This window comes from Nicotiana tabacum, chromosome 7 (assembly GCF_000715075.1).
Source record: "Nicotiana tabacum cultivar K326 chromosome 7, ASM71507v2, whole genome shotgun sequence".
NCBI classification, from domain to species: Eukaryota; Viridiplantae; Streptophyta; class Magnoliopsida; order Solanales; family Solanaceae; genus Nicotiana; species Nicotiana tabacum.
In genome coordinates, this window is record NC_134086.1 from 99967029 (window position 1) to 99992026 (window position 24998).

At 37.1% G+C, this 24998-nt stretch overlaps 1 protein-coding gene across 5 annotated transcripts; it reads right to left on the reverse strand.

Annotated features, from left to right (window-relative positions):
* Window positions 1–75: 75 nt before the first annotated feature.
* On the reverse strand, window positions 76–23548 carry LOC107781263 (putative helicase CHR10). Of its 5 annotated transcripts, XM_016601942.2 has the most exons (17): window positions 23172–23488; window positions 22953–22960; window positions 22753–22831; window positions 22497–22654; window positions 22256–22387; window positions 21577–21754; window positions 20297–20432; window positions 20005–20122; window positions 6248–6337; window positions 5893–6000; window positions 5590–5793; window positions 4771–4896; window positions 4041–4699; window positions 3460–3605; window positions 2519–2683; window positions 804–918; window positions 76–464 (listed from the first exon to the last, which is right to left on the reverse strand). In XM_016601942.2, exons 1-17 carry the CDS (start codon window positions 23350–23352, stop codon window positions 434–436), a joined length of 2634 nt encoding a protein of 877 aa, XP_016457428.2. In that variant the 5' UTR covers window positions 23353–23488; the 3' UTR covers window positions 76–433. The 5 variants fall into 5 exon arrangements, 3 of the variants coding, with proteins under 3 accessions (XP_016457428.2, XP_016457429.2, XP_075073503.1); XM_016601943.2 differs by lacking the exon at window positions 22953–22960 and having other exon boundaries at window positions 23172–23548; XM_075217402.1 differs by lacking the exons at window positions 2519–2683; window positions 22953–22960 and having other exon boundaries at window positions 23172–23548.
* Window positions 23549–24998: the final 1450 nt, after the last annotated feature.

Consider the following 24998-nt stretch of genomic DNA (forward strand, 5'->3'; position numbering starts at 1 on the left):
ATCAAATTTAGGCCAGTGGTTCTACACCAGCCGAGTGATTATCGGCAAGTGACAAAGGGGTATTGATGCACAATGTTTCAGATAATAATTCCATTGAAAATACATCACATATATTTACAAGTAACCTAGTATGGTTGTTTTGTCAAAAAACAAATGCAAGATACCAAATTATTGATTAGCTTGTATAACAAGCTGAAAGTTGCTTTGACCATAGTTATTGGTCTGAAAAACATAAACCTCCATCAAGGAGATCTCCACATAATATTATCATTGCTTAACTCACACCTAGACCAAAAGGATACAGGTATTATAACTGTTGACATCTAGAATGTCACAGGCTGACCAACTTCATACTGCATAAGGTTAATCTACACTAAACCGGATTTTTTCCAGACGTGTCCATTGCGTATGGAACACTGATACTGTCCCCCTCTTAGCTCTGTGCTGAACGCCGGAAATAATACCTGAACACATGAAATAAAAGGAATTATGCTTATGGAATCTGAGGATGAATGCTTGTTCTTGGTTTAAAATTGCAGTAGCTGTTATTTGACACTTTAGCCAACTAGAAAGGGGAATTTGGCTGCTTCTTTTTTCCTTTTTTCCTTCTTCTGGAGAAGGGGTAAACTGCAAACTCAAGTCTTCTCATGTACAAGCTAAAAACGCAAACATCCAATGAATACAAAATCTACCATAATCCTTCAACAGCCAACTTTGCTAAAGCATATACATGCACTGATGCACATGTACAACTAGATTAGATGTGTGAGCACACAGAAACACAACAAATTGAAGGAACTTACACAAAGATATTTATGCCATAGAGAGCAGCATGCTTCCGCAGCAGACGTTCAATTGTATACCATTCTGACCTGTCAGAACCATCCTGATAACCAATTCTTGGCATGTGGATTGATGCTTGAAATATCAAAAAGTGTTGATAAACGATTAGGATATTGTGCCGGCAGAAAACAAGAAGTCACCATCAAATGATACTATTTGAGCAATGCTTCCAAATGTAAACATGATAATAGTTGGACATGCACCATGTTATAGCCAAGGAAACTTCTGAACAGATACATTTGGCAATACAATGACCTGGTAATATTCAAATAACTACAGAAATTTCTTGTAATTTGTTTTTTACCAAGAGCTGGTATAGGCACAGAACTACTGGCACATTGCACATATGTACCCGCCACATCCCACAAGGCCACAACCATTCTTGACTAGGAATAAACATAGCACATCACTTTGGCGAAAGTTTTTTTGTACAACCATTTCCATAATACACTTTTTCTACATATATGTACAAGTTGGTTGCAGTATAACTGACTAATGTTTAGTCTAATTTTCATAGATACTGGTCTGCTCGGATAAGTTACTAATATTTACTAATACAACTTCTGCTGTTCTGAGATTAATAATTATTCGGAATATTACATCAGTCTCCTTTGTTTCATATGGTTCCAACAAGAAGGAAACATCATTAGATTGATGTGTTCTCGACTTTCCTTTGTTCTCTTAAATGAATATCTGTTTATTTCTTCTCCATTCTTGTATTTGAAAGCACCTAAATCCATTTTGTAAACATTTCAAAAACATCCGATATCCATTTCAGCAGCTCCAAATATCAATCTCAGTTTTTTGCGCTTATTTCACTTGTTTAAACAGCAAATGAAAAATTAGTATTTAAACTCCAACCTAGCTGTAACTCCTTGTCCATAATTCTACACATCTCAACATTAGAAAGTATATGACCAATTTCTCTCTTAATTTGCTTAAATGACAAATGATCTAGTCTTTGAAGGAAATGTGCATGAACAAGAGAAGTACAAATACAGAAAATTCATATTGCCCGCCCCACACTAACTTGGATCGAGGAATAACTAACTGATTGATATATACTGGTTGATATATCTGTACCAGAGTAGATCGCTATGACTATATTCGAGGAGATGCAACAAGGCACTTGGACCATTATGAAATGTCTTAAAGAATGCCTGGTGGCATGGCCAAAACCAATGATCTTAAGCTATATCAACACGATTCTGAATGCAACTTCCCATGGAACATGTGCTATATAAGACGTATATTATCTCCATTTTTAACCTAAACTCATGTCAAACTTCGTCTCAGATTCTTGTAGAGTTTTGAGTAAAGTGCTCGAAGTTGGCACATTTCATGGAGCAAAGAGAAGCACCAGGAATGTCCCTTCAGGGTCATCCAACTAAAAAAAAAAAGATAGAAAGAGGAGCATTGGGAACTGCCAACTTTAAGACGGAAAAAAGAAACTTCTTGTTTTTAAGGCACCCATGCTAGAGCGCCTCCATCTCTCCCCATTCAACCTGTCGTTATACTGTCCTACTAAGTTCCCAGAATATCTCAAATACCAAATTTATACTTGTGCAAAGATTGAAAAATAGGAACCCAACTGCAGACCATACAAAAACAAAGAGAATTCAAACCACAAGTAGAACAGAAGAAATTTCTCCAGAAGCATGGAAATTGAATGTACCAGACTTTTGAGCAGCTGAATATGATGCTTTTGATAGACAATGCTCCAAGTCAAGGATGGAGATACTGCCACGTGGGACTTTGCGCCTAGGATTGTAGGACTGCACAACAGCCAAAGCTACCCACTGAGGAGCATGAGGTGAACCACTGCCACTAGTGAGATCCTCTACATAACAATGTCATGTGGAGATGGGAAAAAACGAATTAAAGGTAAAGCCTAAGGCAAATAAAGAAGATTGACAGAAGTGACCAGAGGATGAAGAACACAGAAAAGAAAAGAAAAATACAGAACAAATAATCTTGAGCTATTTTTATTTTCCCATCTAAAGAATTTAGCTGTTGCACTGCATGCGGCAATAAACAACTCCTGGAAACCACCAATCAACTGCATCCCACGCGGATCTATCATTTCTTTCTCTCATTTCTGCTAATTTGGACTTTTATTTATTTCCCATCTCAGCAAAAGACAAGGTCTTTTGTTAAAAGCAACTCCAAGAAAACTTCCACTAAGACCAGCGTGAACCCTCAGCTTTTCTAGCTACAGTGTGGATATCTACTATCTACTACCATATCATCTCATATACTTCCAGCCAGTCCTAATTTACAAGTCGATACATGCCAAGTTAAGCAAACATTGCATGGTTTCAAACTGATATCTCGGTAGACTTGACTATGGACGCAAATATTGAGTTACAGCAGTTATACAGATATGTATGCAAAATGGTACTACTAAACTCTATCATAGAAAGAAATCTTCTGACATGAACTGGATGTAAGCTGATAAAATGGATATCAAGTACACCTGAATAATACAAGTCAGTCAGTTCCTTAATTAGCTCAGACGAGTAACAAGAATAGGACAAGTTTAAAACCTTGAGTGTCAGCGCTAGTGATGTCGGGGAAAACAAGCACATGATTACTCGTAAAAGAAACCGAATTTACCTGTAATCTCTATAAGATGGAGATCACCTAGATGAAGATCATGAAATTCAGAAGCTCGCTCATATGCAGCAGGTACACTAGACGATAATCTCGCCAATGCATCAAACATACCCCCATGACCCCAGCTTCCGGATGTATCAACACAGCTGCCAAGAAATATTGATAAGAAATACATGCAGTATAAATAAATTTTTGCCCAGCTTGGAGTGCTTTTAAGCATTTATCAGATACAAGCGTCCTCTATTAAGTAATTATTAGTTACATACATATACTTCCAAACCATTCAACAATGGAAGCTTGCAAGGAAGAGTCAAAATTGAAAGGAAATTGCAGTTACCATGGAATCCTCTCTGTCATAAAACACAATATACGAAGATTCCAAGCAAGCAAGAGAAGAACTTTTGGAAAGAAAAAGAAAAGAACTTGAACAAAGAGAACAAACAAGATTTCACAACAAAGTTTCAAGAGAAGCTAAATACTTGTGCAATTAGAACAACAGCCAAGAAACTTTCTATAGAAGCTGCAACAAGCATCACAAGCTTCACAAAGAAAGGTAAGATATCACAGAGAGCATATAAAACCTGAATATAATGGTCGGCTCTGATGGAGACACTTTAGAAGGATGAGTGCAGTCCCCATAAACAAAATGAACAGCACCGGAATCTGAGGAGATATCAGTATCAGGAGCTGATACAGGATATCTGACAGATAATGAGTGGTATCCAAGAGCTTCCCACTTTGACAACTTCTCCTCCTCTTCCTTTCTCTTTGCAGCTTCAGTTTTTACCTGCTTTTCTTCAGGCAACCTTCTCCTATTGCCCAGCTCGAAAATTGGACCATGGTTAGCCTGTGATGCTTCCTTGAATTTCTCAACCCACGCGAGATATGAAGCTTCATCAAGACGAGGATCCAGCTTAATAGATTCTGGACCCCTTTTTGTGACAACATTGAACTCGCTTAACCTGTCAACTGGCTTTACCTCAAACTCATCTTTGGCAGAACGTTCTTCATTACGAAATGCAATAATCGTTTCTGCCATTGCAGCCAACTCAGTCCTATCAAATTCATCTGATTCCTCATTGGTTATCTCTGCAGGATCTAGCATATGCAATCCAAGTATAACAGATCGCAAGTCACCAGCTTCAGCTCCTGCGATCTCTTTCCCTTCCTGATCCAAGACATCATCTCCTACAATATTCTGGCTAAGCTGTAACTTCCGTTGTGCTCTACGCATAATGACCTACACAGTTAGAACCCTCACTTAGAGGAACTAAACATCAACTTCGAGATAGTTTACAATCCTCTTCTCACCTCCTCGACCGTCTGCTCCGTGACTAAATTTATAGATAACACATGGTTTGTTTGACCAATTCGGTGAGCACGCTGCAAGGCCTGCCTGTCTACCTGGGGATTCCAGTCTTGCTCATAAAATATGACCTACACCACCATAACTTGTCAAGGAGCTGAAAGAATTAGATGCCAAATCAGGGTTCGACGGGTCCATATGTACACAAAACCACTCTGCAGTGGCCAAAAGAGCAATGGCTATATTTGTGCACTTGAGTCTTGAGATCAAATTTAAGACAATAATTTAATTATATCATGCAATTAACTTGCAAGATATTCACCATTAAGCATTTTTTCAGAAAAATCATGGCTTCCCAAAACATGCTCCACCTATCACCGGGTAGGTATCAATTGACATCACTGTAACGTATGTAATACGAGCTAAAAGCATTTTTCCTTGCCTGTATAACTCAATAGCTAAACATCATAATGACAATTATTAGGAAAAGAGGAGTGCATCAATATCCACGTATGCAGTTAATGTTCTTTAACAAATTGGAGATTAAGCATCCAAACAGTCTAAGCTTGAATGGCACAGATGATTTCCACGTGCATTACGGCTTCGCTACAGACATGATCCAAGCGTTCAAATCACCACTTTCCATCTCTCAATAAGAGAAGAAGTTCATGAAATGAGAACTACAGACTAGAGAAAATGACTTCAGAAAAGCATGTAAAGAAAAATGAATCACTCCTTGTACAATATATAGATCATAAGATCAACCCAAGTGTATAATATTAAACCATTTGATGATAAAAGTCGGGGTAGCAATTGGCACTTACAGTATCAGCAGCCACAAGATTCAATCCGACTCCACCAGCTCTTGTTGAAATCAAGAAAACAAATGCTCCATTTTGATCAGCTTCCAACTTTGATCTTCGCTTGGCTGACTGTTGACTGAAGCTCCTTATTGCAGCAAAGCGCTCTTCTGCACGAATTGAACCATCAAGACGCTCGTAAGAATATTTCCTCAATTCCAGATAATCCTGCATAAGATAAACAAAGAAGTAGAAAGATTAAATAAAGCTTGTAAAGTTCAAACATTCCGCTAGAGTTTGCAAAAGATACTAGATACAAACACTTACCTGCAATATATCCAGTGTTTGAGTCATCTGAGCAAACAGAAGGACTCTATGTCCATAAGCATGAAGTTTTTGAAGAAGATGATCCACAATAAGCAATTTCCCGCTAGCCTGAGAAGTATTTAATGCTGAGAAGATAAGAATTTATGAACAAGCAAATACTTCTTTTACACAGTGTGATCTTTTGCCCCAAAAGAATGTAGCATAATCTTTTGCCCCAATCTTCAATGCCAAAATAACTAACAGCTACATAACTATTAACTGCCGGGTGGATCCAATTATTTACGGTGCATAACAAGCGCGAAATCTAGAGTCATAAATAAATATAATGACAATCAGCAGAAAGCAGATACAGTACCTGAACCAGGTGTTCTCCCTCTTCATATGGTTCAGGTTCTATACCAGCAAAAAGGTAAGGATGACTACATGCTTTTCGTAGTTGAATTACCTGAAAGCGAGCCTGCAGGTTAGTTTTAGGGAAGAAACAAGCTGAGTTCCGACAAATAAATCTTCAACTCCGAAGCATTTGTCTCGCCCCATAAAGGTTAAAATCAGATAGATACTAAACATGATATTTCGAAGCGGAGATGCTGAGCAGCAGTAAAGATACTTGGTGGAATCTCACTGAAAGCAAATTCAACTCAGAAAGGAAGTGAACAGCTTAAAAAAGAATGCCATTAAACCTCTCCTAAATGCAAGAAAATGTCCCAACAAACTCCTTTCCATCTGATAACAAAAACTCCAACTATCCAACTGTAATCAACAAAACGCCTTAGTCTCACACAAGTTGGGGTCGGCTATATGAATCCTCACTTACCACATTACACCATTTAAACTATCCCATGCCAATATATGCAAATGCAAATAAAAAGTATTAGAAGTTCCGCATATTTTCTAAATATATAAATCTCTGAAAGGTTAAACCACACCTAGAAATTATAAGACCATAAAAGTGTTACTGTCTAAAACTGTTGAATTTGAGAAGAAGAAAAGGCTTATTTGTATATTTCAATACCTATACAACCTATGGACTAGGATATTTACAATCAAATAAAATAAGATCTCTATAATTAAGCTAATCAAATAACAACAATTAAGCTAATCAAACATTCAATACTCCCCCTCAAGTTGGTGTAAAGATATCGTACATGCCCAACTTACAAATCAATGTACGGAAAGTTCGTTTGTTGAGACCTTTTGTAAGTACATCAGCTAGCTGTTTTTCTGACGAAATATGAAGCAACCTCAGGATACCACTTGTAACCTTTTCTTTGATGAAGTGTCTATCAATTTTAACATGTTGAACATGATTATTAGTTGTACTGAGTGTAGCCTTGTTGTCGTAGTACAAGAAAAGTTCCCCTTTTTCAGAGAGTCCCAATTCCTCTAATAACTTTTGCAACCAAATAAGTTCACAAACACCTTGGGCTCATGCATAAACTGACTAACTAAGCTCACTGAATAAACTATGTCTGGTCTAGTGTGAGAGAGATAAATAAGCCTTCCAATATCTCTCCTTATCAACTGACTCTCTAACCCTTATTTGTAGCTTGTGATTGCACTCAATGGGTGATTCTGTTGGTTTGCAACCAATCATACCGGTTTCTTTCAAGAGATCCAGAATGTACTTTCTTTGAGAAATGAAGATTACTCTTTTTGATCTAGCAACCTCAATTCCCAAGAAGTAGTGTAGTTTTCTAGATCCTTGATCTCAAATTCTTGTGCCAACAAATTCTTCAATCGGGTTAATTCCTCTTTGTCATCTCCTGTCATTACAATGTCATCAACATAAACGATGAGAAGAGTGAGTTTACCGCTTTGATGTCTAATATAGAGAGTGTGATCGACATTGCTTTGTTGGTAACCAAAGGGGATCATTGCTTTGCAGAATCTGTCAAACCAGGCTCTAGGAGATTACTTCAATCATACAAAGTTTTCTTCAATCTGCACACCTTTGCTTGACTCTGTTCAGTATCAAATCCAAGAGGAATCTTCATATACACCTCTTCTTCTAAGTCTCCATGAAGAAATGCATTCTTCACATCGAACTGTTGTAAGTTCCAATCAAGATTAGCTGCACAAGACAAGACAAAAGAATTCTGATAGCGTTCATTTTAGTAACAGGGGCAAATGTCTCTTGATAATCCACTTCATATGTCTGAGTGTAGCCACCAATCTTGCTTTTAATCTTTCAATTGAGCCGTCAGCTTTGTGCTTCACAGTGAAGACCCATTTGCAGCCAACCAACTTCTTGTCAGGTGGTGCAGTGACAAGTTCTCATATTTTATTTTTTGACAAGGCCTTCATTTTTTTTTATTCATAACTTGTTTTTATTTAGGATCTGCAAAAGCTTCCCTCTAATTCTAGGGAATTGACACAGAAGAAATAGACAAAGGCAAAGGCTCTATAAAAGGGAGACAAAGAATTATAGGAGACAAAATTAGATAAAGGATGTTTGGTGGTGCAGGATCTGACTGTTTTTCTGTGAGCAATAGGCAAATTTAACTCATTAGGAAATGTAGATAACTCACCAATAGAAGAAGATTCAGCTTCGGCATATTGCATGATGACTTCTTCTACTTTATTTCTCCTTGAGTAAGTTTTCAAATCAGACCTATCCAAATGCCCAATAGTCTCCCCTGAATTCTTTCTCCAATTTCATTTTCCCCGGTGGTAGTGGCAATGGTTTCAATAGTGGAACTTGGGAGAATCATCTCTTCCTGCTTATAGCTCTCCCCCCCAAGAGGTGATGGTGTAATACTAAAATAGCGCTCAGATTCTCGAAAGGTAACATTCATGCTGACGAAGGATCTCCAGGAGGGAGGATGATAGCACTTAAACCCTTTCTGTGTTGGAGAATACCCAATAAAGACACACTTAAGAGCTCTAGGATCAAGTTTCTCAGAGTTTCTAGTGTGAACAAAGCAGACACACCCAAATACTTTCGGAGGAACAATATAATAATTCTTACCCTTTAAAGCTTGCAAAGGACTCTAGAAATTGAGGATTTTAAGTGGCATTCTATTGATGAGATAGGCAGCTACTAGAATGGCATCCTCCAGTAAGGTTTTGGTAGATTCATGGTAAACATAAGAGATCTAGCCACTTCTAACAAATGCCTATTTTTTCTTTCAGCAACCCCATTTTGTGCACTAGTATAAGGACAACTAGTTTGATGAATCATCCCATAAGACTCCAAATAAGCACCAAAATTTTTATCCATGTATTCTGTGTCATTGTCAGTAGTAAGATTTTTATCTTAGCCTCAAATTGAGTACTAAACAACTTATGAAAAGACTGAAAATAGGAGAAAACTTCAATTTTGACATTTAACAAATACACCCAAGCCATCCTAGTGCAGCAATCAATAAAGGTAACAAACCATCGACTACTAGACAAAGAAACTGTTTGAGTAAGACCCCACACATCAGAATGAATAGTCGAAAAAGGAGTTGTACTTTTATTATCACTCAAAGGATAAGAGTTTCTAGTATGTTTGGCAAATTCACAAGCATCACAAAACAAAGATTCAAACTCGGTTCTAGAAAACAAACTAGGATATAACTTCTTTAAAGCAAAAAATGATGGGTGCCCCATTCGTCTATGCCACTGTATTATTTCTTGATTGACATCCTTATTTCCTCCAAAATAGGCCCGAACAAAGTCTTGAGTTCCATTAATCCAATATAAGCCATCTGTCAATCCTATTCCTTGTTTGAAGATCCTGAAAAACACAATGATCATGAAAGAACTCGACACTACAGTTTAATTTTTTGGTAATGGCGCTAAGTTAACGGGAAACTCAGGTACATGGAGGACGGATGATAATGTAATATCAGGTGTGACAAAACTTGTTCCAAAGTAAGAGTTAGGGAGTCATTGGCTATTCTGACATAATCCCCTTTGGGACTAGGAGAGTAGTTTTGAAAGCTTTTAGAGTAGCTTGTCATGTGTCTATTCGCACCAGAATCAATAATCCAAGAATTAAGGTGAGCATTAAAGGCAATACCTAACTGCACATAATTGGAAGTAGCAATATTAGAAGAGTAAAGTTTATTCAGGAGACGATGAAGATGTTGAACTTCATCCAAAGACAATGCTTCTCCAAAAGTAATTTCCTTGGATGTTTTCATATTTTATGTAATATTAGCTAGGCCACTTTATTGACCTACATGCTTTCCTCCACGGCCTCTAATTGGTCTACCATGTAGTTTCCAGCATGCCTCCTTTATATGCCTTGGCTTTTCACAGTAATCATAGTGCATGTGATCTTTATCAGAAGTGAATGCTTTTGGTTGCTCATGAGACACAGTTAACCCAGACTTCTCCATTGGTGTTGAATAAAGCATGACCCCTCGTCGGCTCTCTTCTTATTGAACATAACAATATGCATCCTCAAGAGAAGGAAAAGGAACTTTACCGAGAACTTGAACCCTGATCTGATCATATTCTTGGTTCAAATAAGCTAGAAAATCATAGACCCTTTCCTTTTCAACCAATTGTTGAACGAGAACTGCACCATCAGTACACTTTGCTTGGAGATCCTGATAATAGTCAATCTCTTGCCACAACCTACTTAACTTAGAATAGTAATAAGTGATAGTCAATTCACCTTGCTTAGTTGCGTGAATTTTATTTCGAATTTCAAAAATCAGGGCATCATTTCCCTTGCGAGAGTAAGTGCGCTTAGTTGAATTCCAAATTTTTCCAGCAGTATCAAGCAATAAATACTGTTTAGAAATTTGAGGGTGCATTGTATTCAACAACCATGTCATACCAAGGGAATTATCAAAATCCCATTTGTTATAACTAGCATCAGTCACAACAGGTGCTTTTGTTTCTCCGGTAATATAACCAGGCAGCTTTCTAGACTTAATAAAAAGTAAACAAGATCTTGACCAAGCAAGATATGTACCAGCCCCTTCTAATTTTACCGCACTAATTTGTGAAATACCATGTGAAATAGCATTGTCTACAGAATTGATAACTACTGCCTTTGAGTCTCCCATAATTTGAAAAAAATAACAGTTCTCAAAAAATAAAATTTTGCAAAATCAAGGAGCAGTGAACCTCGTTACTCTTCAGAAAAGAAAAATGGGAAATCTGGCTGAAAAAAAGGTTCTGATATGTTGGAACCATACATGTGCTACTCCAAAAATTGATGAAACTGATAAGGTAGGCTTGAAATGTGTCGGCGACACTCAGGGAGAAAAACTCAATCTATTTGATACAAAAGGAACCCTAGCTTTGCAGAGGGAGATAGCTCACCTCAAAAAAGGCAACAATGGCTCTTAGGGATGACAATGGGGCGGTGCGGGTTTTAGCATATGCGGGCGGTGCGAGTTTTAGACATATGCGAGTACGGGGCGGGTCAAAATAATTTTTTCAAAATTCGTTGTGGGTGCGAGTTTTATCTTTTTGCAAAATTATAATGTTTCAGCTATTGTTAATATTATTACAACCTAGAAATATTTACTTTTTCAGTTTTGAACTTGTGGTTCCTTTCACCTATGCATTGATTATTTTAGTCTCAAACTAATTTGGCTTTTTACGAGGAATATATTTCATATTGAACATTTATTTAGTTAACTATAAATACATATTTTTCTGTTATTTGCATCTCTAGGAAGAAAATATTATGTCATATATTTTTAGTGTTTTAAAATCCCACTTTAGCTATATAGTTATTTTATTTGAGTCAAGTAATAATTTTTATTTTTTTTGATTTTGCACCAGGTGTCCGAGTCTCTTCGAGCCCCGACTAATCCCGGGGGTGTTTAGGCCCTCGGCAAGGAGTTTCCCGCAAGTGCACCACGATTAATTCAGGTTTTACCCAGTTCGATGGCCCTCAGAAATTGTTTACACCCAGTGGATTTCGAACTTGAGACCTTGAAAGGGAGCAAACCCCAAGGCTCAAGTCAATTGCCACCAGGCCAACCCCTGAGGGTTGTCAAGTAATAATTAGTTGACTTGACAACCCCCTGAGGGTTTTAAGTCAATTGAGTCAAGTAATAATTAGTTGACTCAAATTTTATATATCCGATCTCATTATCGTGTACAATACATGTGAATCACTAGAAATGGCATACTGATGTATCAAACTAAATTCCAATATTGATGCATGCAAAATCAAAAATAAGTATATTAAAAAACTTTAAAACCGAACACTGTCAATACTTAAAACTGACAGCATTTGGTAGGATTTATAGTTATGGACTTATGGCTATTCAAAATTGGACTTTATTGGCTTGCAACTTGGATTCCAACGAGAACTTGGACGCGGGTGTTAATGCGGGGCGGGTGGACGCAGGTGAACATGCTATGTGGGGCGGGGCGGGTTGAAATTTTGTGGGTTAAGGCAAAACCCGCCCCGCACCCGCCCCATTGCCATCTCTATAAATGGCTCTGACACAATATTGAATTGGAGAAGAATTAAAGGTTTCTTTGTATATTTCAATATCGGTACAACCTATACACTAGGATATTAATACAATCGGTCTTATCTCTAATTTAGGAAAAAAAATCAAAGACAATAATGCTAATTACAATCAAATAAAATAAGATCCTATAATTAAGCTAATCAAATAAAATCCTTATAATTAAGCTAATCAAATCCTATGTTGCGCGGACTCTTCAAAATGTTGTCGTACCCGTGTCGAATCCTCCAAAAATACACTACTTTTGGAGGATCCGACACGTACCCAGCAATATTTTCAGAGAGTCGGAGCAACATAGATCAAATCACTACAATTAAGCTAATCAAATATTCAATAAAACATATACTCAACTAATACCTATCGCCTACAGATATCTTTTTCTTCCATTGCGCCCTATCTTCTGCAGAGAATGCTAACTCTAAAAATATTATTAGAAAAGAAGTGTTTATGTCTTTTTGACGGGGCAAAATGGTGTATATATATCTTTGAATCACTCAAAAACGTGACTGGGAAAACATTGCAATAACTGAAAAGATTATAGACAGCTAATGTTAAGGGTATGCCCAAATACTAATATGTACGTTACTATACAGAGACAATGGAGCAATATTCTTATCTTGTTATTCAAAGAATGAGAGCTATTTGTAGGTGTACAAGTGTATCTATTTAAGGAAACAAAATCAAAAAACCCCTAAATATCTCTACATATGATTGTGTTATGTATACTATATGAAATTATGTCTGTACATTCTGCAATGAAGCGGACAGTGTTCGCCTTGAGATCGCATCTGGTGGTAATCACAATGGTGAGACAAGTCAAATTCATGCTGCAGATACGCCAACGCTACATATTTCCAATTCGGAGCTTGATAAAATGGTAAACGATGTCGTGGCAGCTATGATGATGAACACAACCCCAAAAATTTGCCAACTACAATATCCAGGTAGTAGCAAACAACAACTTGCCAAGAACACAGGTGGTCGACTTATTGTGTCGAAGGACATTGTTCCTGTTGATGCGCAAAAGGCGATGGCAATTAAATCCAAGCTCTGGGATGACCAGCATGAGTATGATGATGAAGAAGATTGTGGTGTTGATTTTGCTGGATACTCATCTGAAGAGGCAGATCATGAGGTTGATCAGGAGAGTGCAGGTGAAGAACTTGATTCACTAACACTGCCTAAACCAGATGGTATACCAAACACGAGCCACAAAAGCATGTTGAATCTCAACGCTCCAGCTTTCATTCCCAGGTACTCTCCAGTTGCTGCTCTAAAAGTCAAGGATGCAGTAGCTGGAAACATAGTTCAAAATGCAGCCACACCTAGTAACCAGATTGATCCAGCTGGTCGAAAGTATGGGCAGCAGCAGCTGAATGCAAACACCTCAGGAGCTATAGTCACACTTCCAACTGGTGGACAGCAGCAGCAGGATACAACGCCACCAGCTATCACTTTGCAGGATGGAAAGTTGCTTGATGCATTGCAGCAGCAGAATGAAAACAATGCAGGAGCAGCAGTAACTTCTTCAACTGCTGGACAGCAACAGTTATCTATAAGGGCACCTGTTATCACGATGGAGGACAGAAAGCTACTTGATGCAATGGTAAGTTCTAAGCCCCTAAATTCTCTAAATACAAATCAAGTTGGTAGCACTGGGCGTGGGGATTGGACCAGCAACCAGGTGAAAGGCACAAAACAAAGTCAAAACAAGGCAATTATGGTTAACAGACAAGATGGAAATGGTTTGATGGCACAAGAATTTTTACAAGACATGCCAGATCCAGTATCTGTGGGTAGAGATATGTATGAGGAAGGAGAAGAAAATGCAGTTTTGAAAGAATGTCGCGCACATGCAGCAAGAAAAGGTGATTTATCACCTATGCATAGGGGAAAAAATAGGAAATCTCATACAAGGAAAAATAGTTGGGACGACAAGGTTAGTGATTTTTTAAATGTTAGGCGACCTCCAATGAGAGTTGCCAAACAAAAGCAGGCTGCCCCAACTACATCAACGAGGTCCAACCGTTCAAAAAAGAAAGGATGATTTTTGAATACATTTTGAACACGGTTGAGGAAAACAACAAAGAATTACAAATTGAAGATTTTACAAGTTTGCAAAAGAAGGGACATGAACCAAATTGGTACTTCATTCTATTATACCACTTTATTAGTATTCTCATTTGTAATATCATCACAGAGTATGTTATAAACTCTGTGATGATCATTGAATATTTGGTACTCTCCAGTTCTTATTTTTTACATGCGTGCTAGTAGGTGAGGCCTTTTCTCTGCCTCAATAGGATTAGTAGGGTAAGGTTTAGCCCGGTTTGAGTTGTCTTGGTACTATGCCTTTGGAAAAATATCCACACGGCTATGAGATTATATGCCCTCGTGAGACTTTGCCGGCAGCTACACCATGAATCCTCTACATGAGGCTGCCATCATAAGGCAATGTGAGGGGCAGAGGAGTGATTATATAGCCAAGGCATATGGGTAACAATACCGGTGCTATTGTCCCCCTTATTTGTACTGTTCCTAATTGTTGTATTTTTCTTTTCTTTCATTAATAAAAAAATTAGCCCTAGGCGCTTGCCTAGCGGATTGCCAAAAAAAAAAAAAAATACTTCCCTTCAAGTAGGAGCATAGATATTAATCATACCCAACTTGTTACAAAGATATTCCACCCGAGTTCCATTTAAAGCCTTCGTGAATATATCACCCAATTGTTCTCTTGTCTTTACGTAGCCGGTAGAAATCATATTTTCTTGAATCTTCTCACGGACAAAGTGACAGTCAATCTCAATATGTTTCGTTCGTTCATGGTACACTGGATTATAACACAAAAGTTTTGGTGGAGACAAAGGCTTCAAACCAACCTCAGCTAAAAGGTGATGTATCCATAGTATTTCACATGCGGATTGAGCCATAGCTCTATACTCGAATTTTGCACTAGATTGAGATACAACATTTTGTTTCTTACTCCTTTAAGATATCAGGTTTCCACCAACAAAGACACAGTAGCCAGTAGTAGATCTTCTATCAATTCTTGATCCAGCCCAATCAGCATCTACAAAACACTCAATACGATATGTCCGTGATCGCCATACAATATGTCAAGGCCAGGAGCTCCTTTTAAATAGCACAGAATGTGTTTCAAGGCTGCCCAATGTTTGACTGACAATACTAACTGCATAGGCAATATCTGGATCATCAGAAAGGTCACCATCATCCTTAGTTAGATGTACATTAGGAACCATTGGTGTGCCACTGTTGATTAGCATGATTCAAGCATACTTGATTTAGGAGTGTTGATTAGCATGATTCAAGCATATTTGATTATACTTACGAGATCTGATTTTATTCTGATTTTATTTGATTTGATAGCTGGATTGATTGTATAGATTTATTTTATTTCCTTAATTAGCATTAGGAGCTTTGTATAAATTCCCTTGCTCATGGGATGTAAACAAACACATAAATACAAGAAGCCTTTTCTTCTTCTCAAAATCTACATGGTATCAGAGCCATTGCTCCCTTTATGAGGTGAGTTATCTCCCTCGCAGTACTAGAGTTCCTTTTTTATTGAAAAGGTCGAGTTTTCTCTCTCTTATAGGTTGTCCGCAACACAAACTCCTTCTGATTTCCTTCTGATTGGGCTGAAATATGGAGACATTCAAGGAGACGGTTTCTGGAGAAATCTTATCTTCGGATGAAATTCAGCTTCTCCGTCACCTCCTAGCCAAACTTGACTCCGTTAAAGTAGCCACATCCAATCATGTGCAATCAGGTATTGCCTTTGCTGATAACCTTAATTCTTGGATTGTCGATTCTGGTGCAAATACACACATGACAGGCTCTTCTAAAGGCATTCAAAACTATTCTGTGTCCCAAAGGAGATAATGTTAAAATAGCCAATGGTTCTTTAACACCTATCTCTGGAACAGGTTCTGTCATTTGTACTCCTAATATTAAACTATCATTTGTGTTCCATGTCCCTGAGTTCCATATCAATCTTTTATCTTTTAGTGTCATCACCAAAGCTCTAAACTGTAAAATCGAGTTCTTTACCGATCATTGTATTTTCCAGGATCTTCAAACAGGGAAAAGGATTGTCATTTGTAGATTGCGTAATGACTTGTATATATTAGACGGGATTCAAAACTTTGGTCAAGCCTTTTTTGGGGAAAGTAAGGATGTCAACCAAGAAATAATACAACGGCGTAGACGGTTAGGACACCCATCATTCTATGTTTTGAAGAAGTGATAACCTGATTTGTTTTCAAGGACTCGATTTGAATCTTTGTTCTGTGATGTGTGTGAATATGTCAAGCATACTAAAAACTCTTATCCTGTGAGTGATAATAAAAGCACAACTCCGTTTATGACTATTCATTCTGATGTATGGGGTCCTACCCAAATAATTTCTTTGTCTGGTAGTCGATAGTTTGTTAATTTCATTGATTGTTGCACTAGGATGACTTGGGTATATTTGTTAAAAGCCAAAAGTAAAGTTTTCTCTTGTTTTCAATCATTTCATAAGATGATTTGTACTCAGTTTGATGTCAAAATAAAATCTTGAGAACTAACAATGGCAGCGAATACATGGATAAAAGATTTGGTGCTTATTTGGAGTCCAATGGGATAGTCCATCAGACTAGTTGTCCTCACACTAGTGCACAAAAAGGTGTCGCTAAAAGAAAAAATAGGCATCTGTTAGAAGTAGCAAGATCTCTTATGTTCACCATGCATCTACCAAAACCTTACTGGGGGATGCTATTCTAGCGGTTGCCTATCTTATCAATAGAATGCCACTTAAACCCCCTCAATTTTCAAAGTCCTCTGGAAGCTCTAAAGGGTAAGAATGAATATATTGTTCCTCCAAAGGTGTTTGGGTGTGTTTGATTTGTCCACATCAAAAATTCTGGGAAACTTGATCCTAGAGCTATAAATTGTGTTTCATTGGGTATTCTCCGACACAAAAAGGTTATAAATGTTATCATCCTCCCTCTAGGAGATCTTTTGTTAGCATGGATGTTACCTTTCGAGAATCTGAGCCCTATTTCAGTATTAACTCATCACCACTTAGGGGGAGAGCAGTAAGGAGGAAGAGGTGATTCTACCTAGTACCATTACTAGACCTCTTGATGACATTATTACAGGGGAAAATGAATTTGGAGAAAGAATTCAGGGGGAGACTATTGGGCGTTTGGATAGGCCTGATTTGAAAACTTACTCAAGGAAAAATAGAGCAGAAGAAGCCATCGTGTAATCTACCGAAGCTAAACTTTCTTCTACTTGTGAGGTATCTACGTTTCCTAATAAGTTAGATGAACAACCTACTGCTCTCAGAAAAGGAGTCAGATCTCGCACCACCAAATACCATCTATCTAATTTTGTCTCCTATAGTTCTTTATCTCCCTCCTATAGAGCCTTTGCCTTGTCTACTTCTTCTGTGTCTATTCCCCAGAATTGGAGGGAAACTTTTGCATATCCTAAATGGAAGCAAGCTATGATTGAAGAAATGAAGGCCTTGTCAAAAAATGAGACATGGGAACTTGTCACTTCAACACCAGACAAGAAGTTGGTTGCCTGCAAATGGGTCTTTACTGTGAAGCACAAAGCCGATGGCTCAATTGAAAGATTCAAAGTAAGATTGGTGGCTAAGGGATTCACCCAGACTTATGGAGTGGATTATCAAGAGACATTTGCCCCTGTTGCTAAGATGAACACTGTTAGAATTCTTTTATCTTGTGCAGCTAATCTTGATTGGGACTTGCAACAGTTTGATGTGAAGAATGCATTTCTTCATGGAAACTTAGAAGAAGAGGTGTATATGGAGATTCCTCTTGGATTTGATACTGCACAGAGTCAAGGAAAGATATGCAGATTGAAGAAAGCCTTATACGAACTGAAGCAATCCCCCAGAGCTTGGTTTGACAGATTCAGCAAAGCCATGATCTCATTCGGTTATCAACAAAGCAATGTTGATCACACCCTCTTCATAAGACATCAAACGGGTAAACTCACTTTTCTCATAGTTTATGTTGATGACATAGTAATGACAGGAGATGACAAAGAGGAGATGTCTCGATTGAAGAAGTTGTTGGGAAGTAGATTATTTAAGTGAGTTTTGGTACTGACAAAATCTAACAAATTCTTCCGCGGAAACAAGAATTGTCTTGTTTGTCATTCCTCAACTAAGACAACTTAGACCAGCAGCGGACTGAGGGTAATTTTTGATAAATAACAAGGAGTTCAACAAGTCTGACCCAACACAATCCCTTTCAAATAAATTCACATTGAACCAGATTGACGAAATACCCAATGATTCAGAGGATCAGCAATATAAGATTAAGAATCAGTGAACGAAATAACACTCAAACAAGTCAGAGAGCCATTACGATCAACAACGGAAACAAAATGGTCTAACCAGAACGTCTGAACTCGACTAAACAACTGCTGTCAACCAACAGTGAAACAAAAGAATCACCAAACCAAATTTCTGAAACTCAAATCACCGAATCCCAGCAGCAATGGAAGCAAAAGACGAGCAGAGGCAGACCTGGAAGAAAGAACAGTCTCCAAACAAGGTTTTAATACCAGAGAAACACCAGCGTTCTGCCGGATTTGACGGGGCGATGCCGGAATGTCAAGCCGTGGACCCTGCCTGAGCAAGTGCCTCCAAGCGCCAGTGCGTGAGAGGCAGTGTTGAAGAACAGGTAGCACGTGAAGACCACTCGCTTACTGCCAGGTTGCCGTAGTTGTTTCTTCCAGCAGGAAATTCTGTTTAGAAAACTTTGAGCCTAATGGCTCTGACACAATTTGAAATACAGAGATAATGGAGCAATGGTTACCTTAATGACTATAAGGTAAAATCAGTCCTTTTATGTCAGAATAACTTGTCATTACAGACATGACGTAGAAACATTATGATTGAATTACATATATTAATGGGAAAAAATGTCTACATTCAGTTCGTGATTACATAACAATTCTCAGCCTCGTCTAATTATTTGCTAATTCTTCAGTCTGCTGTTTACCAAGCTTCAGATACGAGTGTTAATTAAGATTTATTTTCAACTTAAGGAGGCTGTAAAATTCCTTCTTAGTACTAAAAGGTTCACACATGGAGTATAATACCATAATCTTTTACACGTAATAAGATCAACTTTGAAGTATGAATAGTTATTATAAACATAAGTTCACCGCATGTAACTGTCTGTAATTATACATGGTTTACTAACTAGACTTCCTCTTAGACGGAACCAAGGTTCATAGCTCAACTCTTACCTCCAGTTACCAACTCACCTTCAATTATGCCAATCCTGCTGATCAGCATAGGCAGAATTTGGCATGCAGAAAACCTTATAAAGAAGCAACATAGCTCCTCTCCACTACTCAGGATATGATAATGCACTTAGATGTAAAGCTTATCCTTGAAATGTCAAGTTGGTTCATTAAATAGTACTCATCACCTCCAGAAGCTTCTTATACTCCAATGGCATAAAGCATAATAAGAAACCTCTTGTTGCACTCTCTTATTGACACAAAAAGTTAATTCACCACACCAGATTCCCACACAGAAGAGCAAATCAAAAGCATAAATCTGGGTGTCACCAACCCAAAATGAGAAACAAAATGAGAAACATCCAGGCTAATAAAGATAGGTATGTACAATATTCTGTAACGACCGAGTACTGGGTGCTCCAGAAGCAAGTGCTAGCAGCTGTGTTAGCTCCTTCCTTAATATGGACATATATACCTTCTTTTGCAGGGCCGCCAATGGTGCCATCCTGGAATCAAATTTACAAACATATTACCAACACTACACAAAAGTAAGTCCATGGAAAATCACATGAGATTATTGTCAACCATCTAAAGAGAGAAATATCCTCTACAAGCTCTAGTGAGAGTTCTGCAGCAATCATTTGCAAAATCAATGACCCTGACAAAGATGGTTAACTTACACAGTAATCTCAGTAAGAGGTGGCAGCACAAGAGTCCCCAACTCAATAAGCTGAGATTTAGTTCTTCGGAGCATAAATGCCCCTATTACATATTTCAAAATTTTGAATTGTTCCTTAGCTTTGTCTGCATCACGGCCTGTTAAAATGGAAATATGTTAGAACAAGAATAGGGGCGCCCCATGTTGCTGTTCAAGGAATGGTAATAGCATATAAACAAGTGACATGGCCTTGCGGGAATTATAGAAAATCTTCAATGAACCCTCCTAATTAATTCAATGCAATCTAGGTGTTTCCTAGAAGCAAAAATGGAAAGATGAATCTCAATCTTGTATACTTGTAAACTGGGAAACTGAAGTCATAGACACAAGATCTTTAGGCAACATGTAGTATCATTCTCACCTTCTTTTTCTATTTGCTGAAAATTACTTGAATTATTGTAATATCATTTTGTGGCCTGTACACTTGATTCACAGTTGAAAACCTCCATTTATAAAAGATTTAGGCACCGTGTCTGTTTTATTGTTCCAAAAAGTTACAGGAGCAGCGCTCTGTTTAACTGGAAAAACATAGGACTGGACAATCAAACCCTTAGAAGAGCCCTACGTATTTTTTGTGGGTGAGGGGGGAGATGAAGAACAATAACTTTTTCTCAGATATATGAAAATGAATGCTGTTCTAGCTCTGTCACTGGGAGCTTGTCACTAGCAAGTCACGCCTCTTCCCACCACTGCCAAACCCAATCCATAGGCCTCCTTTTTTTTCAGTAAGCATAGCAAATTGTTACAGAAGTATGTCAGAGAGAGAAATAGAAGAGCCATCAGCATATTGGAAGGGTCTCACGTATCTTCAATCAAATAAGTTCAGACTAGATCATGCTCAATCATCAGTTCAATAGGAAGACATGAAGGCATCTAATTTAGTGATCACTATCAGCAGGTAAATGTGCAAAATGATTCGCGATATTAGCCTCTAGAAGTAGAACATGAATTTTCTATCTTATCAGTCCCTAAAGCACGAAAATATAAGAGCAAAGATCATACATCATTGGCAGACCTAAGTAAATAAGCTATAGATTGTGCTCTAAATGCTATAAAGTATCATCAAGTGCCAAAACTACAGAAACCACGCGTGAAATAAATAAATATTTATCTAGACCAGAAAATGATCACAATTGCAAAAAATGATTCACAAAGCAAATAAGCAGTGCCCAAAAAATTTCACGTTTATCTTTAAAGGGAAAAAGAAGCAAGCCAATGACTCATTACAGGCTTAAGTATTACATGAAGGATCGCCAGCTTCCTTGAATGCATAGAGAAACTGATCCAGTGTTCCAAAAACTGAAGGCATACAAAAATGCAACAGAGCCCAAAGCTCTGAAAGGTTGTTTTGTATAGGTGTGCCAGTCATCAGCAATTTCCTAGGCATAACAAAACGCTCTTTGAGCACATTATGCAGCACCTGTAAAGATTTCAAACACGCAGCATAAGGTATTTGTGTTATAGGGTTGGAGAAGATCAAGAACAGTTGCTTATCACCCACCCCCCTCGAAAAGGTTTATTGAAACATAAATTTTGCTCCTGAACTTTGAGAAATAGACATTGTCCTACTTTCTGTAGAGCAGTTGAATGCACTCAACATTTCAAGACTGCACTACTACAGGATATTGAAATCTACTAACGAAAAAGTTAATCAAAATCTTTTTCTATAAATGCCTTTTGCATTTCAAGGAAATTTGGAAGAACTTTATTTTCGAAGTAATAAGGATGTTGAAGAAATATCACCTATTTACCCTCAAAGGGGCATTTAGTTAATACAAATTTAAAGGTAGTATACGGAATTAACTTCAGTAGACTTTGAGCACACATCATGACTGCATAAGTAGTCAATATTCTATCTCATACCAAGATCAGGTGTGATATCTCAGTTGCATTTTATGTGAAAGAAGAATTCCAGACATACACTAGATGGATTTTTGAGCCTTTGTGCTTCATCAATTATTGCATAACTCCATGGAGCCTGGGATAGAAAATCTTCATCAAGTAATAATATGTCGTATGTAGTCAACAGCACATCAAAAGACAGTGATTCTGCCTGTAAGAAATGAGGAAATTCAGGGTGAGATAAGTAATAGAAATAAATCGACAGTTCTTGAAGAGAAAATAAATGTATTGTCAGTAGTGCAATAGGACCCAATACTTACATCACACAACGCCTTCTTGTTCACATGCTCATACATCTTCTTACGTAGATTGCGCCGGTGCTCCTTTTCTCCAATATAGGATAGCACTCTTAATTTTGGGGCGAAATTGGCCATTTCAGACATCCAACCATCCGTCACACTAAGAGGACAGAGCACCACTGCAACATTTTGCAAAATCTAAGCATAGAATGTTTACCTAAGATGTGTTTCGGCTACTATTAATTATTAGATAAAAATTACATGTCTTCCCACTCACAGAATGGTCCAGGAGTCTTTAGGAAGAATTTCAGATAGCTCAGCAATGATATAGCTTGCAAAGTCTTCCCCAACCCCATCTGTCAATAAATCATTCATAGCATAGAGAAAATCAAGACACTATCCGTTGACAACAAATATTGCTGCTTAATAAATCACTATTTTCAATTTAAATGCTGGTTTCAGTGTTGGCAGTTATACCTCGTCCCCTGTAAGAACAATAAAATGAGAGCATCATTAATTATGTCAAATTAGGCCAATCAATTAAAAATAAAAATACTCCCTTCCGTCCCATAAACACGGCAAATTCAACCCATTAATTATCAGAGCAATTTCAAATAGTCTTATTATTTTTTTTCCTGAAAGTCTACATCTTTGAGCACACATAAGAAGTGTGAAGTTTCTAGAAGAAGAAAATACCGAGAATGACGTTGACGCCTAGACGGTATCTTCGAATGAGCCATGAGACTCCTTCGATTTGGTGAGGTTTAAGAGTCGCTTTAACTTCCAAGTCAACAGTGTTGACCGGCGGAGAATCGTCAGCTGAGTCGCCGGCGTAGACGAACTTCGATGCGGCGATTATTCTCTGCTCGTAATTCATCGGCGAAAGCAATTGAAAACTGAGGACGGGGACGGTGGTGGAAAGTGGAAACTACCATTTGATTTTCCAGGGAAACAATATTTATTCGAACACCGGGAGACGTGCGCGGGGAGCGTCAATTTACCAGAATGTCCTCAAACGGATAGTGCAGTTTGCTCCCTAAAGTTTGCCATTTGTTTCACAAAACTAGAAAGCTAGTTTTGTATAAAGATGTATATCTATCTATATATATCTTCTATATATTATTAAAAGGAGAGGAAAAAATTCTATCCTTAAGCCAAGTGGCAGCCTAGGAAAAAGGCACTTGACATAATTAATTAATTAATTATTTATCTTCTATCTATATATTAAAAGGAGAGGAAAAAGCCCTCTCCTTAAGCCAAGTGGCAGCCTAGAAAAAAGACACTTGGCATAATTAGTTATTTAGTTAATAATTAGTTATTGGTTATTGTTTTTGAATTTAAATATCTATAAAAAATGAAAATAAGAAAAAAAAATTAACAATTTAAATTGGGGAGTAGTTTCTTCCTAATATATATATATATATATATATATATATATATATATATATATAAATTCACTCATAGATTTTCTTCTAAATTACCTAGAAATCTATATCTATATCTATATATTATCAAAAGGAGATAAAAAGCCCTCTCCTTAAGCCAAGTAGTAGCCTAGAAAAAAGACATTTGGCATAATTAGTTATTTATCTTCTATATATTATTAAAAAGAGAGGAAAAAACTCTCTCCTTAAGCCAAGTGGCAGCCTAGAAAAAAGACACTTGGCATAATTAGTTATTTAGTTAATAATTAGTTATTGGTTATTGTTTTTGAATTTAAATATTGATAAAAATGAAAATAAGAAAAAAAATTAACAATTTAAATTGGGGAGTAGTTTCTTCCTTAAGCGAAATGGCAGCCTAGAAAAAAGACACTTCGCATAATTAGTTATTTAGTTAATAATTAGCTATTGGTTATTGTTTTTGAATTTAAATATCTATAAAACATTAAAATTAGAAAAAAAATTAACAATTTAAATTGGGGAGTAGTTTCTTCCTAATATATATATATATATATATATAATATATATATATATATTAATTCACTCATAGATTTTCTTCTAAATTACCTAGAAATATATCTATATCTATATCTATATATTATTAAAAGGAGAGGAAAAAGCTCTCTCCTTAAGCCAAGTGGCAGCCTAGAAAAAAGACACTTGGCATAATCAACCAAACAAGTCTATATATTATTAAAAGGAGAGGAAAAAGCCTTCTCCTTAAGTCAAGTGGCAGCCTAGAAAAAAGACACTTGACATAATTAATTATTTAGTTAATATTTAGTTATTGGTTATTTTTTTGAATTTAAATAACTATAAAAAAATGAAAATAAGAAAAAAAATTAACAATTTAAATTGGGGAGTAGTTTCTTCCTAATATATATATATTAATTCACTCATAGATTTTCTTCTAAATTACCTAGAAATATGGAGGTAAAAAATTAATTAAAAAACTATAATTGGGAAAAATAAAAAATATATAAAAACGTAATATATTATTAAAAGGAGAGGGAAAAACCCTCTCCTTAAGCCAAGTGGCAGCCTAGAAAAAAGACACTTGGCATAATTAGTTATTTTTCTT

Bases quoted from the DNA above. Each gene is read 5' to 3' on its own strand.
- LOC107781263 (XM_016601942.2), bottom strand. From the start codon at position 23,352: ATGAATTACGAGCAGAGAATAATCGCCGCATCGAAGTTCGTCTACGCC. The intron at 20,433-21,576 runs GTAATACTTAAG...CCATTTTAACAG, and splicing joins GGAAGCTGGCGATCCTTCAT to GCCGTGATGCAGACAAAGCT. The intron at 465-803 runs GTAAGTTCCTTC...TCATGTGTTCAG, and splicing joins TATGGCATAAATATCTTTGT to GTATTATTTCCGGCGTTCAG.